The sequence below is a fragment of the Hyperolius riggenbachi genome, chromosome 1 (genome assembly GCF_040937935.1).
Source record: "Hyperolius riggenbachi isolate aHypRig1 chromosome 1, aHypRig1.pri, whole genome shotgun sequence".
NCBI classification, from domain to species: domain Eukaryota; kingdom Metazoa; phylum Chordata; class Amphibia; order Anura; family Hyperoliidae; genus Hyperolius; species Hyperolius riggenbachi.
In genome coordinates, this window is record NC_090646.1 from 326390065 (window position 1) to 326408656 (window position 18592).

The 18592-nt window shown below is 43.6% G+C and overlaps 1 protein-coding gene across 11 annotated transcripts in view; it reads right to left on the reverse strand.

Annotated features, from left to right (window-relative positions):
- UNC13A (unc-13 homolog A) overlaps positions 1 to 18592 on the reverse strand; it is a 384964-nt gene that overhangs the window by 8425 nt on the left and 357947 nt on the right. For 6 of the 11 annotated variants that reach the window (XM_068233881.1, XM_068233874.1, XM_068233872.1 and 3 more), the window contains 3 exons: positions 17463 to 17519; positions 15433 to 15525; positions 13134 to 13293 (listed from right to left, as the gene is read on the reverse strand). In XM_068233881.1, coding sequence (XP_068089982.1) covers positions 13134 to 13293; positions 15433 to 15525; positions 17463 to 17519 — 310 coding nt within the window. The remainder of the gene's footprint in view (positions 1 to 13133; positions 13294 to 15432; positions 15526 to 17462; positions 17520 to 18592) is intronic. The other 5 variants (XM_068233882.1, XM_068233879.1, XM_068233880.1 and 2 more) reach the window with 1 other exon arrangement.

Genomic DNA, 18592 nt, shown 5'->3' on the forward strand with positions numbered 1-18592 from the left:
CTCATTGGACTTTGGGCCCCTTAGCGTACTTAGGGTGAAAAGTGCCACACATGTCGTACCGCCGTACTCAGGAGAAGTAGTATAATGCGTTTTGGGGTGTATTTTTACACATACCCATGCTAAGTGGGAGAAATATCTCTGCAAATGACAATTGTTTGATTTTTTTACACACAATTGTCCATTTACATAGAAATTTCTCCCACCCAGCATGGGTATGTGTAAAAATACACCCCAAAACACATTATACTACTTTTCCTGAGTACGGCGGTACCACATGTGTGACACTTTTTTGCAGCCTAGGTGCGCTAAGGGGCCCAACGTCCTATTCACAGGTCATTTAGAGGCATTTGTTTTCTAGACTACTCCTCGCGGTTTAGGGCCCCTAAAATGCAAGGGCAGTATAGGAACCGCACAAGTGACCCCATTTTAGAAAGAAGACACCCCAAGGTATTCCGTTAGGTGTATGGCGAGTTCATAGAAGATTTTATTTTTTGTCACAAGTTAGTGAAAAATGACACTTTGTGAAAAAAAACCAATAAAAATCAATTTCCGCTAACTTTTGACAAAAAATAAAATCTTCTATGAACTCGTCATACACCTAACAGAATACCTTGGGGTGTCTTTTTTTCTAAAATGGGGTCACTTGTGGGGTTCCTATACCGCCCTGGCATTTTACAGGCCCAAAACCGTGAGTAGTCTGGAAACCAAATGTCTCAAAATGACTGTTCAGGGGTATAAGCATCTGCAAATTTTGATGACAGGTGGTCTATGAGGGGGCGAATTTTGTGGAACCGGTCATAAGCAGGGTGGCCTTTTAGATGACAGGTTGTATTGGGCCTGATCTGATGGATAGGAGTGCTAGGGGGGTGACAGGAGGTGATTGGTGGGTGTCTCAGGGGGTGGTTAGAGGGAAAAATAGATGCAATCAATGCACTGGGGAGGTGATCGGAAGGGGGTCTGAGGGGGATCTGAGGGTTTGGCCGAGTGATCAGGAGCCCACACGGGGCAAATTGGGGCCTGATCTGATGGGTAGGTGTGCTAGGGGGTGACAGGAGGTGATTGATGGGTGTCTCAAGGTGTGATTAGAGGGGGGAATAGATGCAAGCAATGCACTGGCGAGGTGATCAGGGCTGGGGTCTGAGGGCATTCTGAGGGTGTGGGCGGGTGATTGAGTGCCCTAGGGGCAGATAGGGGTCTAATCTGATAGGTAGCAGTGACAGGGGGTGATTGATGGGTAATTAGTGGGTGTTTAGGGTAGAGAACAGATGTAAACACTGCACTTGGGAGGTGATCGGACGTCGGATCTGCGGGCGATCTATTGGTGTGGGTGGGTGATCAGATTGCCCGCAAGGGGCAGGTTAGGGTCTTATTGATGGGTGGCAGTGACAGCGGGTGATTGATGGGCGGCAGTGACAGGGGGTGATTGATGGGTGGCAGTGACAGGGGGTGATTGATGGGTGATTGATAGGTGATTGACAGGTAATCAGTGGGTTATTACAGCGGAGAACAGATGTAAATATTGCACTGGCGAATTGATAAGGGGGGGTCTGAGGGCAATCTGAGCGTGTAGGCGGGCGATTGGGTGCCCGCAAGGGGCAGATTAGGGTCTGATCTGATGGGTAACAGTGACAGGTGGTGATAGGGGGTGATTGATGGGTGATTGATGGGTAATTAGTGGGTGTTTAGAGGAGAGAATAGATGGAAACACTGCGCTTGGGTGGTGATCTGATGTCGGATCTGCGGGCGATCTATTGGTGTGGGTGGGTGATCAGTTTGCCCGCAAGGGGCAGGTTAGGGGCTGATTGTTGGGTGGCAGTGACAGGGGGTGATTGATGGGTGATAGGTGATTGGCAGGTGATTGACAGGTGATCAGTGGGTTATTACAGGGAAGGCCAGATGTAATTAATGCACTGGCGAATTTATAAGGGGGGGGGGGGGGTCTGAGGGCAATCTGAGCGTGTGGGCGGGTGATTGGGTGCCCGCAAGGGGCAGATTAGGGTCTGATCTGATAGGTAACAGTGACGGTTGGTGATAGGGGGTGATTGATGGGTAATTAGTGGGTGTTTAGAGAAGATAACAGATGTAAACAATACATTTGGGAGGTAATCTGACGGCGGGTTTGCGGGCGATCTAATGGTGTGGGTGGGTGATCAGATTGCCCGCAAGGGGCAGGTTAGGGGCTGATTGATGGATGGCAGTGACAGGGGGTGACAGGGGGTGATTGATGGGTGATAGGTGATTGGCAGGTGATTGACAGGTGATCAGTGGGTTATTACAGGGAAGAACAGATGTAATTAATGCACTGGTGAATTGATAAGGGGGGGTCAGAGGGCAATCTGAGCGTGTGGGCGGGTGATTGGGTGCCCGCAAGGGGCAGATTAGGGTCTGATCTGATAGGTAAAAGTGACAGGTGGTGATAGGGGGTGATTGATGGGTGATTGATGGGTAATTAGTGGGTGTTTAGAGGAGAGAATAGATGTAAACAATGGATTTTGGAGGTGATCTGATGTCGGATCTGCGGGCGATCTATTGGTGTGGGGGGGTGATCAGATTGCCCGCAAGGGGCAGGTTAGGGGCTGATTGATGGGTGGCAGTGACAGGGGGTGATTAACGGGTGATTGACGGGTGATGGACAGGTGATTGACAGGTGATCAGGGGGGATAGATGCATACAGTACATGGGGGGGGGTCTGGGGGGGGGTCTGGGGAGAATCTGAGGGGTGGGGGGGGTGATCAGGAGGGAGCGGGGGGCAGGGGGGGGGATAAAAAAAAATAGCGTTGACAGATAGTGACAGGGAGTGATTGATGGGTGATTAGGGGGGTGATTGGGTGCAAACAGGGGTCTGGGGGGTGGGCAGGGGGGGGGTCTGATGGGTGCTGTGGGCGATCTGGGGCAGGGGGTCAGGGGAAATCAGTGTGCTTGGTGCAGACTAGGGTGGCTGCAGCCTGCCCTGGTGGTCCCTCGGACATTGGGACCACCAGGGCAGGAGGAAGCCTGTATAATACACTTTGTAAACATTACAAAGTGTATTATACACTTTGTATGCGGCGATCGTCGGGTTAACATCCCGCCGGCGCTTCCGTATGGCCGGCGGGATGTTGCGGCGGGTGAGCGGCGCCAGGCGGAGGCGGAGGATCGCGTCACGGATGACGCGATCGCTCCGCCCATGCCCATACAAGGACCGCCGCCAATTGTCAATACGGCGGTCCTTGCGGCGCCCACTTCCCGGCCGCCAATTGTATATACGGCGGTCGGGAAGTGGTTAAGACTGATAAGTCTGTGTTACCGACCTAGCACCCATTTATGCTACCCTCTTATTATGCATACTGAAATGTATAGGTGTGTGGACCTTTTGTAATTTTATAGAAAAGCCAAGGGCCATTTTCTGCAAGGTGGCAGATGAATGCAGCAGAACCCAGCTGATACGGGGCTCCAGTAAATCTTATTAAACAGACAATGGCCTCAATTCACTAAGCTTATCTCCTGTCTTTAATACCGTTTCCAGAGTTATCACCATGGTGATGAGGCATGTAGTATTCAGGAAACATTTTACCTCAGGCAAACCTAAAGTTAGCTCTTCTGTCTTTAAATTAACTCTTCAATCCTTAAAATAACTCCAGAATTCTAATATTAAAGACAGGCTGTTAATTAACTGCGTGTGAAAATAACTACAAAGGAGGTAACTTAACTACAGAGGAGGTAACTTAAGGAATGAAGAGATAAGATAACTCTCTCACTGTACAGTGGCAAGTTCACTCTTGCCTTATTATCTCCAGCATGATCTTAGGCAGGGAACACACTTGTCTTTCAGGTTCCCGCGTGCGTTTTCCTGCATACTTTTTCTGCACACCAAGTGTGTCTCTATGCAGGAAAACGCGCTCGTTTTTCATAGCAGCTGATGTAATTGATACAAAAAACTGACAAAATGCGCAGAGTCATGATGCAGAATGTCAGTTTTTTTTCTGCGCGCGAACAAAATATTAAGTGTGTACTAGCCCATTGATTAACATGAGTTCTCAGTTTTTCTGTGCAGAAGACGCGTACGAAAACAGTCAAGTGTGTTCCCTGCAGTGAATTGAGGCCAATATGTTGAGACATTATCAAAAGTTAAGGGGCGCTGACGGTAAAAAATGGATAAAAATAGAGATTTACTCCTTTTCCTGCTGCTACCTCACTCTGTTGGAGTACCCCTATCTCCAACTTAACTTAGATAACCTTATATAGAAAAATGTGATGAGCGCTGGATATTTTCATAAAAAAGCAAAAAATGTCTACTTTGGTTTCAGGAGCATTTTCTTTGGATGCTCTTGAATCCAATGTAGACATTTTTTGCTTTTTTAAAACTTTTTAGAATTGATTATTTTTTATAATTTTTTGAAAGGTTCATCAGCATACTCCCAGTGTGTTTGCGAAAGTGAATGGATGTGGAGTGTATGTAAGATCCATATGGATTGTTCATATTTTACTGATATACCGTATATACTCGCATATAAGCCGACCCGCATATAAGCCGACCCCCCAACTTTTACCTGAAAAACCAGGGAAAAATGATTGACCCCCATATAAGCCAGGGGTAGGAAATGCTGGATTGGTGCAGGCGCGTGATTCCCCCCAGTGTGTCCCAGTATAGCTAGTATAGTGCCCAGTATGGGTAGGTAGTGCCTCAGTATAGCTCGTAAAGTGCCCAGTATAGCTAGTATAGTGCCCAGTATAGCTAGTATAGTGCTCAGTATAGCCAGTATAGTGCCCAGTATAGCCAGTATAGTGCCCAGTATAGCTAGTAAAGTGCCCAGTATAGCCAGTATAGTGCCCAGTATAGCCAGTATAGTGCCCAGTATAGCCAGTAAAGTGCCCAGTATAGCCAGTAAAGTGCCCAGTATAGCCAGTATTGTGCCCAGTATAGCCAGTATAGTGCCCAGGATAGCCAGTATAGTGCCCAGTATAGCCAGTAAAGTGCCGAGTATAGCTAGTAAAGTGCCCAGTATAGCTAGTAAAGTGCCCAGTATAGTGCCCAGTATAGCGACCCCCCCTCTCCTCCCCCCACGGCCCCGCTGCTATTACCTGTTCAGCCAGCGGCCGCTTCCTAATCCAGGTTCCCCTCTCCATCATGCGTATACCGCAAGTGTATCACAGCAGCGCGCCCGGTGCTGCTGCTGTGACGATGCAGGGGGCTGGAAAGAGCGCGGCTTCCTGTAACGGCGATCTGTATCGCTGTTACCAGGGGAACCGCTCTTTCCTGCTCCCTGCATCGTCACAGCAGCAGCGCCGGGCGCGCTGCTGTGATACACTTACGGTATATGCATGATGGAGAGGGGAACCCGGATTAGGAAGCGGCCGCTGCCTAAAGCAGGTAATAGCAGCGGCGGTCGCAGAGGGAGCGGGCGGAGGGAGGGAGCGGGCGGGCGGGGGCGCGGACCACCACCCACGACTCGCATACAAGCCGACCCCCCAACTTTTGGCCCCCTTTTTGGGGGTCAAAAATTCAGCTTGTATGCGAGTATATACGGTACATAACTGATAAATAAAAGGAGAATTTTTTTTTTAATGAAAATATCCAGCGCTCCTCATATTTTTCTATATTATGTTGAGACATTGGCCTTAATGCACTAAGCTTATCTCCTGTCTTTAATAATGTTTCTAGAGTTATCACCATGGTATGTAGTATTCAGGAAACATTTTACCTCAGGTAAACCTAAAGTTAACTCTTCAATCCTTAAAATAACTCCAGAATTCTAAAGTTAGACAGGCTGTTAATTAACTGCGTGTGAAAATAACTACAGAGGCGGTAACTTAACTACAGAGGCGGTAACTTAACTACAGAGGCGGCAACTTAAGGAATGAAGAGATAAGATAACTCTCTCACTGTGTGGTGACAAGTTTTCTCTTGTCTTATTATCTCCAGCATGATCTTAGTGAATTGAGGCCATTGTAACTTTTAAGCATTATCATACCTCTGTGTTTTTTTAATGTACACAAGAGATGGGGATAAACCTAGGATATACCTGTAGAGTAGCTGTTAAACAGAAATCAAAACTAGTCCTTGGTAAGAGTACTTGGAGAGGGTACAGACAAGTACAGACAAAAACAAAGAACATCTATCAGGCCCTAGGCAATCTAACTGTGGGTACATGTAAGAGTCATGTGCAGGTACACTGCTGGAGAATGAGGGGATTCTTCTTCTATTACACATTCTTCTTGCACGATCTAAACCAGATTTAGGGGTGATAGACAACACCTCTGTGTTCAACGTGCACAACATTCTCAGTGTATTCACAACCAGCAAGTATTTTTCTGACAGGAAGTGACATAGGTGTCTCCCAAAAGATAATAAGAGGTATTATTGTGGAGAAAAAAAACATTTCTCAGCTTTTATTTACATTTGAGTAAAAAGTGTCCAGTCCAAAATTATTCATACCCTTCACAAATTGTCACAGTCTGTGGGAAAATCCAAAGTTCTGTACCATTCCAAATAGTCCAAGCTGTTCTAAAGTATCCTAATTATCCTGATTAATTGGGAACAGCTGTTTTAATCAACTAAACAGGTGAAAAACAGCAGTTGGTTTGTGGACAATCATGGCTCAGTGAGGACCTGTGGCTGCGCTTTGTGCCTACTCACCAGTCAGAAAAGAGCTACAAGGCCATTTCTAAATGTTTTCAAGTTTCAGTGGCTGCAGTGCAAAGTTTTATTAAAAAATACAAGATGTTCCGCACTATGGAAAATCTCAGAGGATGTGGTCGGAAGCCAAAAGTGACACTTGTGCTGGCCAGGAGGATAGTGAGAGAGGTGAAAAAGAATCCAAGGATCACCACCAAGGCCATCCTGGTGAATCTGGGCTCTGCTGGTGGTAATGTCTTAAGGCAGACAATCCAGCGGACACTGCACACTGCTGGTGTTCTGTTTCGAATTCCCGCTTTATGTGTGAGGCATACTCCAGAAGACCCAGTCTGTATAGCAGTATGACTCCACACTGATTTTAGAAACCTCCACAGGCAGTTTACTCGATGAAATAATGACTCCAAGTATAATCTGTAGTATCTTTACTTGCGTTGAAAGCATACAAAGATGTTTTTTAGAGCATATTCATAGGTAAAAATATGATGCGACTACAAGCACAGCAGGATCTCCTCACTAACTGAACTCAACTGTTGCAGAAACATCTAGACAAGGCTGTTGAGCAGGGAGTTACAGTTGGGAAATGCTAAATAACTAAATCTTGCAGGGGGACTGGAATATACTAATACAAAGAATATAAATAATGTTAAATAACATTAAAGGAGGCTGTTGTGACAGCACAGCTGGGTTCCACAGATGCAGAACAAGAAGGATGCTACTTCTCCAGATAAGGCACACAAAAGTTCAATTGGCTTTTGCAAATGCTCATATGGACAAAGAAGAAGACTTCTGGTCTTCTGTGTTATGGTCAGATGAAACAAAAATTGAATTGTTTGGTCACAATGATGTTTCCTTTATTTGGCGTAAAAAAGGAGAAGCATTCAACCCAAAGAACACCATCCCCACTGTCAAACATGGTGGTGGGAACCTAATAGTGGTGTTTTTCAGCCACTGGACCAGGGAATCTAATCACAGTAACCGGTACCATGAAAAAAGATCAATTCATGAGGATTCTCAGCGACAACATCAGGCAGTCTGCAGAGAAAATTGGCCTTTGACATTTGCTGTGTGTTTTGGGTCATTGTCATGCTGTGTGGCCCTGCCAGAGTCTTGACTTGAATCCAATTGAGAATCTGTGGAGGGCGCTAAAGATCAGGGTGATGGCAAGAAAACCCTCCAACTTGAAAGATTTTGAGCTAATTTCTAAAGATGAATGGGAAAAAATACCTGTGGAGACATGCAAAAAGCTGGTTTGCAGTTATAGGAAGCGTTTAATTGTCGTAATAGCCAATAAAGGATTTTCTATTGATTATTGAGAAGGGTATGAATAATCTTGGACTGGACACTTTTTGCTTAACCTCTTGAGGACTGCAGGGCTAAACCCCCCTAGTGACCAGGCCATTTTTAGTAAAAAAAGGCCACTGCAGCTTTAAGGCCAAGCTGCAGGGCCGCACAACATAGCACACAAGTGATCCCAGCCCCTTTTCTCCCCACCAACAGAGCTCTCAGTTGGTGGGGTCTGATCGCTCCCCCATGTTTTTTTTGTTCTTTTTTTTAATAAATATTTTTGTTTGTGTCTTTAAAAAAAAGCTGTTTCTTTAAACCCCTTCCCTCCCTCCATCCCCCCAGCCAGCCAATCATGGCGATCAGCTCTCATGGGCTTCACCCTATGAGAGCCGATCGCTCTCTTGTCCCCCAGGGGGACAGCCGTGTCACACGGCTGTCCCCAGTGCAGCGCTGCTGCTGATCGCAGCGCTGCACCATGTAGATAGACGGCGATCACGCCGTCTAACAGTCTCCCAAGCGGCAGACTGAAGGCGGGGCGGAGCTCCGCCCCCCAAGCAGGAGATGCGCGCGCAGCCTGCGCGCGATCTCTTGCAAAACAGAGCCCCAGGACTTTACGCCAATCGGCGTTAGGCGGTCCTGGGGCTGCCGCCCATTGGTGTGACGCTGTCGGCAAGAGGTTAAATGTAAATAGAAGCTGAGAAATGTTTTTTCCCCACAATAATGCCTCTTGTACATCTTTTTATTATCTTTTGGGACAACACAGTAACCAAGCAGCTCAGGGTGACCAAGCATCCAGAACCGCAGGTGTATAGCAAGCCTATAGCTTTAAATTTTACACAGCCACATCAAAGCCACATGTAGACAGTCTGTTTTGGACTTTTGGTCCTCATCAGTACATGGTAGGTATTGATAAGGCTGTATGAGATAGGGCTTGGACCAGTACAACACAGTAACCAAGCAGCTCAGGGTGACCCAAACTACTAGGAATGTATAGGGGGATAAAAGGGACCAAAAAGCCCTCCTACTAAAAAAAAAAAAAAAAAGCAAAGCTTGATGTAATTAGCCTTCTTAAAACAGAAGGTAATTTGCAATAATTCAGCTATCAGTGAACATTTGTGGTTACCTACAGTGCACTACTAGTGAATATGCAACTGATCCCTTTTCGCCCTTGTTAAGCCAAGCAAGCATCCAGAAACGCTGGTGTATAGCAAGCCAATAGCTTTAAATTTTACACAGCCACATCATTGTCTTTTGGGAGACACCTATGTCATTTCCCGTAAAAAAAAAAAATACTTGGTTGAATAAAAGCAACTACCAATAAGTCAAAATTTACTATTTACCAGGGGTATGAATAATTATGAGCAGGTGTGTGTGCGTGTGTGTGTGTGTTTCTGCTTACAACTGCGACCCAAAGTGTACTTCCCGACCTCACACCGCTTGCGGTGATCTTCATGAATTAACATTTTGCTACATTTGTTCCGATAATCACCGCACAAGGCGGCGATTTATCACTCTGCTCGGTAGTGTCATTTTTCATGCGGAGCCTTTATGAATGCTGACTTTGCCGAGTGTTTGGCAAAAGTCAGCTGTGTTAAGCATTTTTGCATGCGGAAATGCTTTATGAATGATAGCCATTGTGTGCCATTTTTCCAATGCTCAGAAAAATCTTTTCAAACTTTCCCATGTGCTTGTATTATCTCCTTGCTTTTCAGTGTTTCCCAAAGTATTCCAGCTTGTCCTCCTGTATTTTATCTCAGGTTCCCAGTGCCCTCTTATTATGGTCCAGCTTTTTAGTGCCTTCTAATATAAGTCCCAGGTAGAAAAAAGATGCAAATCATTTCACAATGATGTAGTTTTCATGTTTATGTCTAAAGATGTAAATGTAAATGTATGCAGCATGGAATTGGACCAATCAAATAGCAGTAGCTTATGTTTTCCATTGGTCTCATTCCAAGCTGCATAAAAATTGTATCAACTTGAAATTTTAGCATGTCATTGACCATCTCTATTTGGTACACACTTTTTAGAGCTTTTGTAGTATGTGCCTGTTGGACCCATTAGGCCTGGAACCCACTAGGAGTGCTTTATGATTTAAAAAAGCTCTTGCTAATGTAATGCTATGGGTGTGATCCCACTTGAGTGATGTGATTTTATAAAAATCCCCAATAACATTGCATTAGCAAGTGCTTTTTCAAATCACTAGCGCTTAGAAAAGGCTGCTAGTGGGTTTTAGCCCTTACAGTGGTTTCTGTATCCTTCTGATGGTGGCCCATTGAGTTATACTTTGGTCAAATCAAACATCCAATCAAATGCACATGACTAGATGTTTGAAGAGCTTTCACGTCAGTGCTCTGCACTGCACTTGTTTAGTAAATTATTGTCATATACTGTTAAGTAATCAAAGCATTTGTAATCTGAAAATGGAAATGTGACCTAGGGTGAGTGGCAGTGGGACCAAGGTACAAATCACATCTTTGTCCGTCACATCGATTGAATTTGTCACAGTGTCTAAGGGCTATGGCCCACTAGACCACTTTTAGATGTACTTTGGAATCACGGGATGATCGCCACCAGCTCTAAAAGCACTAAGCAAATGAAAGTCAATGGCTGCAAGCCCACAGGAGTGATTGTGATTAGAGAAATCGCAATCATGGATACCTGAAGCATTTTTTGGAGCAATTGCACTCCAATAAAAAATATACAAGCACTGCAAAATCGCTTTGCAATAGCTGTGCAAAAGCGGTATTGCAGCGATTTCACTACCTAAACAAAAAACATATATATCTGCAAATCGCAATTGCTCTGCAAATGGAAGCAATACAAAATTGCTTCTGAATGTGTTGGAAATTGCTGTACAGAAAACTAAAAAAAAATGCTGAGCGATTGCAACAGCGATTTGTCCAACATATTTCATTTTTTCCTTTCATATTCACAAAAGTTGAACATTACCACTAGGGAATATAGGTACCCGTATTTTTCGCCGTATAAGACGCTCTGGCATATAAGACGCACCCAGATTTAGAGGGCAAAAATCAGGAAAAAAAGAAAAAACTAAACCTAGGTGTGTCTATGATGCAGGGGTGTCTTAAGGACTTTTTACCCCCCCCCCTTTCCAGTTACATTACATACTATTACACCACATATGGGGACAGTGTTATGTGCTGTGTCCCCCTGTGCCTGCTGTGTCCCCCTGTGCCTGCTGTGTCCCCCCTGTGTCCCCCTGTGCCTGCTGTGTCCCCCTGTTCTGCCTGCCGTGTCCCCCTGTTCTGCCTGCAGCCCCCTGTGCCAGTGTCCCCCGTCCCCCTGTTGTGGCAGTGTCCCCCTGTTGTGGCAGTGTCCCCCTGTTGTGGCAGTGTCTCCTGTTGTGGCAGTGTCCCCTATTGTGCCAGTGTCCCCTGTGGCAGTGTCCCCTATTGTGCCAGTGTCCCCTGTGGCAGTGTCCCCCTGTTGTGGCAGTGTCCCCCTGTTGTGCCAGTGTCCCTCTGTTGTGCCAGTGTCCCGCTGTTGTGGCAGTGTCCCCCTGTTGTAGCAGTGTCCCCTGTGGTAGCGTCCCCTGTGCCTGTGGCCCCGTTGTCCGTGTGTCCTCCAGTGCCGGTGTCCCCCTGTGCAGGCAGTGTGAGTACACATACATTACCTGCTCCTGCCGCCGCGCTCCTGGCTCCCCGATCCTCTTCTTCCATCTACCACTGCCCGCTGCTGCCCCCGCCGAACATCGCTGGCCGGTCTTAGCCGCATGGATACGCTATCAGCACACCACGTGCCAGGGTCACGCATGCCGCCGAACAACGCTGGCCGGTCCTAATTATCCGCGCAGGGATACGCTATCAGCGTGCGCCGGGTCACACATACGTATGCGTGACCCCGGCGCACGTGGTGTGCTGATAGTGTATCCCTGCGCGGCTAGTTAGGACCAGCCAGCGTTCGGCGGCATGCGTGACCCCGACACGTGGTGTGCTGATAGCGTATCCCTGCGGCTAATTAAGACCGGCCAGCGATGTTCGGCGGGGGCAGCAGCGGGCAGCGGTAGATGGAAAAAGAGGATCAGGGAGCCAGGATTGGAGCCAGGAGCGCGGCGGCAGGAGCAGGTAATGTATATAGTGCTTCCCTGCGCACCTCTGCATCCCGAAATCCGTACCTTCGCCGCATAAGACGCACCCACTCTTCCCCCAACATTTTGGGGAAGAAAAAGTGCGTCTTATACGGCGAAAAATACGGTATCTGGTCATTGGGAAAGGAAGGAATCTCTCTGTGCCTGTGTCTTCACTCTGACCCCCTCCTTTTTTTTGCTGAAGTGACTCAGCTGTTGCCAGGGTGAAGGCAGAGTGAAGACACATGCAGAGAGCCACAGCAAAGATTACATTTGCTGATGACCTGAGAACATAAATGATTTTACACACAGGGAATGCCTGGGAATGCTTTCAAATGTTCTTGTGTGTATATAAGAGTAATTTTAGTTTTGGGAATATCATTGTAGAATCAAGAATACATTTTCTTGATTCTATAGCTGGCAATGATTATATTTGCTGATAACCAGAGATAAGCAAGTTTCTACTGCTCTCTGCAGAGAACAGAAACGATTTTACACAGATGAAATGCTTGGAAATGCTTTCAAATGTTTTTGTGTGTAACTAAGGGTAGTTACTGAAATTTTAGTTTAGGGAATACAGTTGGGACTTTATTGTGGACATTCCATTCTTCATATAAATGGTTATTGATTAGTTCCCTCTGGGATGTCTGGATTCATAGGAAGTTCCATTCATTGGGATGACTTCCTTTGTAGGTGATATTTGAAGCCTACAGGTTTGGTAAATTTATTCAGGTGATAGGGGGTGTGCTCATAAGAGGCCCTTCCACGAGTATGACTGAATAATTTAGTTTTACAAAGTCACCCACAGTGGTGTATGGTTTTGAACATGGATCATTAGTCATTGGACTAGTTGGGAAACTTTTGTAGTCTCTCCCTATGTGAAAGCTCTCCAATAGTGGAAGCCCTTCCATTGATGTCTGTGTGGAAGCCATTGTATAAGTTTCAACGTGCTAAGGGTCAACATGAATGTTTATATATGAATCTGCCAAAACTACTGTTTACTTGGCAGACATGTATAGACTACATCCTCTAGTATTACTCATAAAATGTTTCTTAAAGGATTGTGCATTTTTAAGAATATTTATGAATAACATGCAAGTGACACTGCAGTTTTAGACAAATTGTTTTGCTTATCTTTATGCTTACAATTGGAAGCTCTCGTTGTATTTTGGGGCCCAACTGTTATTCTTAGATTTTGTAGTGAATTTTCTCTTTTTGTCACTCAAATTTGGACCAATCATGTTTACTTCAATGAAGGGTCGGAAAATCCCAGACGTCTGCCATTTCAGATCATTTGCGGCAACAACTTTGGAAGCAAAGCACAACACACAGACAGTTGTTAAATTCTGATAAAATGGATCACATAAAGTGTTGCTTTTTTATTCTTAAAAATGTTTTATATTTGCACATGAATGCGACCTAAACGTCATCTGATTTTCAAACAAGTCCTAAAAATAGATGAACAAAACCAAGTTACAATAAAAAAATTGAAACAAAAATTATCATATTTGGCCATGTACCTAGGGAGGGTATCTGGCTACCTATACTGGTAACATAAGGCTTCCTATACTGGGTGGCATTAGGCTACCTATACGGAGGGAGGAGAACCTACTTGAAACTGGATGCACATCTGCTGCCTCTACTGGGGCAGGCACAATTTGGGGGAGCACTTTGGCATTTTTGCCTCTGGTGCTGGAGAACCTTGTTTCAGCACTGCTCAGCACCAAAAAAAGAGTTCCGTACCCATAAGTGAAAACCTTGCAAGGTGCTTAGGAGAAGATGGTGATGGTGGTGTGTATGGGGGACTTGTTTGATAATACAGGCTGATTAAGCATGTATAGTGTCTGATGCCCAATGTTATCATTAAGTGATGTATTACTGGCAAGCAGATGCCAACCATAGTAATGTTTGCCAAAATGATCAGTGCCATTGTGGATCAGGGTCAGCATCTGCTGAAAACCTACTGCTCATTTGAAGAATTGCGCCCCATGTAAGGAAGCCAAAATAGATGATAGAAGATATCAGTTAATGTTATATGTTAAATGTAAGTATAACATTGTAGGGTTAGTGTTAGTGGGTAGAATAGAGGGTAGAATAGAGGGAGGTTAAGATTAGGTGGCTACACTTTTTGGAAGGAAGTTTAGCGTTGGGTATTAACAAGGATTTGAACTGGAAACACTAGATAAGCATATGCCCACTGTGTTTTTCTGATCTGTTATATATATATATATATATATATGTACACAAGGCCCATTTCTGCTGACAACAAGAATCATTTGCTTCTTTGCTTGTAACACAAATTACATTTTCTGTTGCATTTACTCATTTTCAATAAATAAGCTCTAGTGCAAAAAAAAGCTAAACAAAACAGTGGGTTTAGGGTACTAGGGAAATTACAAGGAAGGGATTAGCCTTACCGTGAACCTGAAGTGAGAGGAATAGAGATGCTGCCACCTTTAAAAAGCAAGTGGAGTTGGATTGGAGTCAAAGCATCTGATCTGCATGTTCATTCTGGGCCAATGACTTAAAAGTATTTGAGGCAGAGCATCAGCACAGAAGTCAGGCAACTGGCATTGTTTATAATTAGTAAAAAGAAGCCTTCATATTACTCTCATTTCAGGTTCCTTTGAGGAAGTAGTTTAGGCTTTAGGTGTTTCTTCAATAAGTATCGTAAAGTGGCTATATCATTAAATGAGGACATTAAAAAATAAAATCTACTTACCTCATCCAGCCTCTGGCAGCCAATATGTCCCTCACCGCAGCTCTGGTGACCCGGGATCCCCTCCGTTGTAGATGCCGACCTCGCTGCTTGCGCTCCAGTGGCTGGGAGCGTTCTACGCAGGCGCAGTAATTCTAAGGACGCTCCAGGCCATGTCAGCGCGATCGCATCTTCGGAATCCCCTGCTTTTCCATTAGTGGTAATCACGCAGCCAGCCTCTAGCAAGTGGTGCATGTGTGATGTCACATGTGCCACACCGGTGGCATGTATAGAAGAGAGGGAGATTCCAAAGACGGTTGCACACCACGCAGTGGCTGACACAGGACAGGTAATATATAAAAGCACACACAGGGTGTACATTTATACATCGGGTGGCGATGGACTTGGCCGATTCCTGAGAGATGTCAGCATGAAATTGATCGGTGATCGACCTGCAGAGTATGGGCAGCTGGCAGATCTCTCTCTAATCAGATTTGATCAGAGAGAGATTTGTTTCTTGGTCAAATCCGCCCATCATCACTAGATGTATGGGTACCTTTAGACTATGTGCCCTGGATGAGCCAGTATTACCAGTTAGTAGAAGTTGTAACACTCCTCTCCCTTCCTAATGCTACTAAAACTTGCAGTTGAGTTAACCCATGTTGGCTATGCTACATAATACCTTGTTTGTTTCTTCACTTTCACAGTTTACTTTGTGAATATGTTTCACATGTACGTTCCATTTACCTTTTACATTGATCTTGTGCTCCCCGGTTCCTGGATGAGTGAAGAGTTCAACATGAATGGAAACTTCTCCAACTGAGTCTTCCATTCCAGATCCTGGTAAATGGAAATATGAAATACTTATTATATTGTCAAAAGCTTAAATACATCAAATTGCTCTGAGTTTAACTACTGGCAGGGTTTGAGGAGTGTTTAAAGGACCATTATTGCAAACTTTTTTTAAAATTTAGAATACATCTGTTCACATACTTATAAGTTGTATATTTCTTTCAGATTAAAATGCACTGTAAGTTACTTTTTTCCTATGTCACTGTCATATGCAGCATGCAATAAAAATCTGACTGCCTTTGGAATAGTCCATCTCTTCATTTTCTCAGTATTCTCAGTATTTCGTTTATTCTTTACAAAAGCACTCCCTGAAAAGGATCTATACAAATATGACAGCCAGATTCATTTACACTATTTTGATAGGTGGACTGAGTAACTGCCATTAAATAGTGTTTTGAAAATAAAGAAAACTCTGAGAATCATCCATGAAGAGATGGACAAGACCCATCAGATTTTTCACTACCTACTGTAAGTGACAGCGAAATAGGAAAAAATAAATTCATAGTGCATTTTATTCAGGAACAAATATAGAATTTACATTTTACAAATGTTCGCAATAGTGGTCCTTTCAACCATTCGACAACTTTGTATGGTGTACGTAAAAAAACATTAGGATAATAATACTCTTGCACCTGCCAGCAGTCAGTTCAGTTAAGCTTCTCAACACTGAGTAGTTGGGTTACAACCGTATTTGTAACTCAAGCTCACCAGTTTATGCTTGTGATACTCTATGGATTCACTGCAGTCTTTCCATGCTTTCTTAATGCAGCATGCAACTTACTGTTTTCTTGTTAAGGGTTAAAAGCATATGTTACCAATCCTCCCCAATCTCCCATCAACATCTCTACCATAATCTCTTACTCTGACACACTTTCAAAGTTCCATCGTGGATTCCTTTTTCTCTTATCTTGTTATCATTTATTTTTAAACACTATTATTATACACTGTATAGGTTAATGAGATCTTGTAGTGAATCAATGAAATCTAAAGTAGTTTGTAGTGTAGAAAGTTACCACCATACTTGCACTGCACATTCTGCTAATAATACTTTCCTGGCTCCCAAGGGAGTCTGCTCCTGCTCCACTTTACCTCTCTTTGGCCTTTACATTAGTGCTGAAGTCAATGTATAGAGCAGATGGAGGATAAGAAGTGGTATGACATTACTTCCGTGCCAGATAGTCCAACCAACTTTGTGGACCAACTGATGATCATTAGAGCGCCTTCACAAAAAATGGCAGTGCTTTAATGGTAGTAATTTTGCATAGTAGGTAGCTTTACCAGCAACCTAGGTTTCAGTGATCCATTACAGGATTGCTTCATCTTGCAAGGTTGATCTTGAAATGTATTGCTTGAAGTGATGCATTGCATGCTTTCTACAGGCAAACAGTCTTCTTGCAGTGGCTTGCAAGACAAGCTTTACATTCAGTTTCTGAAATAAGGATCGCAGTGACGTGCCATATAAGGTTGCTGACTGTAAACAAGATAACACTTCAGTCCCACTTATACAGGTACACAGAATTACATTATTTACGCAAATCTGAAATATGTGCGGTCAGAACATATATTCAGAGTTTTTGCAAGTTTGCTGTTTACTGAAATATGCTGACCAATGAGTAGTTCCCTATCAGTCGGTTTTATGATTTAATGTAATATAGTTATATAATTCAGTAAAACAAGTCAAGTATCCAATAAAGTGTTCAGACACACACAACAAATGGAACACAGAAATATTTTTTTTACATCCAACAGAACAGAAATACAACAAAGAAATATGGTGACGGCTGACAAGTGGGACTGGAGTTTCTACATGCTCACCCACCACCTTTTACTTATCCTAATAAATCATAAAATTAGATCTAGTTAAATTGGAAATATAGATTGCCTGACAAGACATGCTTCAAAGAACCTTTGCTTCAAAGACATACCCTTTTCTGGATAAGTCTCTTCACTAAGAGTAAATCTAATACCTTTTCCACCATGGACTGAGGGATAAAGGAAAGGAAGAAAGAACAGATGGAAGAGGTGTGAGGATGAAGGTGGGGGCATTGTGAAAAGAAGAGTAATTGCTAACCTTGTATAATACAGTTCACTTAACTATAAGTACAGTAGATAAGTCACCAGTCTAACAACCAAGTTCAAAATTGTAATGCTGTTTAAAATGTTAATATGAATGTTATAATATTTATTTAACTATTTAAATTGTTCTAATAAAGATTGCTACTCCAAATGTTGGGAAATTTTTAACAGCATACGTATGAAGAGTTTGACTGCACTTAAGGTGTAGTATTTTTCACTTTTATTTTCGCCTCGGGTGTCCTTTAAATGTTTTCTGAGCATCAGGGGAACACGAGTTATACTGGAAACCTGGCATGAATTTATTCAAATTGGACTAGTGTAAGACTTACTGGAAGGATAGTGAATTAGCGTGATTTGTGTTGTTTCACTTACGTTATTCCCCAGAAGCAAGATTATTGTTAAATAAATCCAGGATAGCCTACATTTATTAAGCACTTCAAATCTAGACCTTGTTTTCACCTTTTAGAATAGGCAGTTTTGACATTTGAACTATTTAATAAGAATTAACTTTATTGCTACTTCTGACAACTAAAGGAGGGGAGAGCAACTAGATTTATTTGGGTGGAAGAAACCTGAAAAGATGCACCGTTTATAGTTTAAAAATAAAAAGTGCCACTGTGGATAAAAACTGCCCATGTTATTCAGCAATTTTGCCATTCATCACAAGTTATGTTGCTGGCACAATGAATGGCGAAAGTGCAGTGCAGTGCACTACAGTGCATACTTGGTCACCTTGAAACCACTGTGCGTGAGAAGATGAAGAACCTACAGTATGACGACTATTTCAAGTTCAAGTGAAAATTTAGATGTAATAGGCAATGACTGCAGTTACTTTGTCCCACGCAGACACCAAAGAAAATATTACATAGAAAAAAAACATTGATATTCATAAAAGACATGAAACACTGCCCAGATTTGAAATAAAATAAATAATAACAACATACTAAAATTGCATACTTCTCTACTTCTTTACATGGTT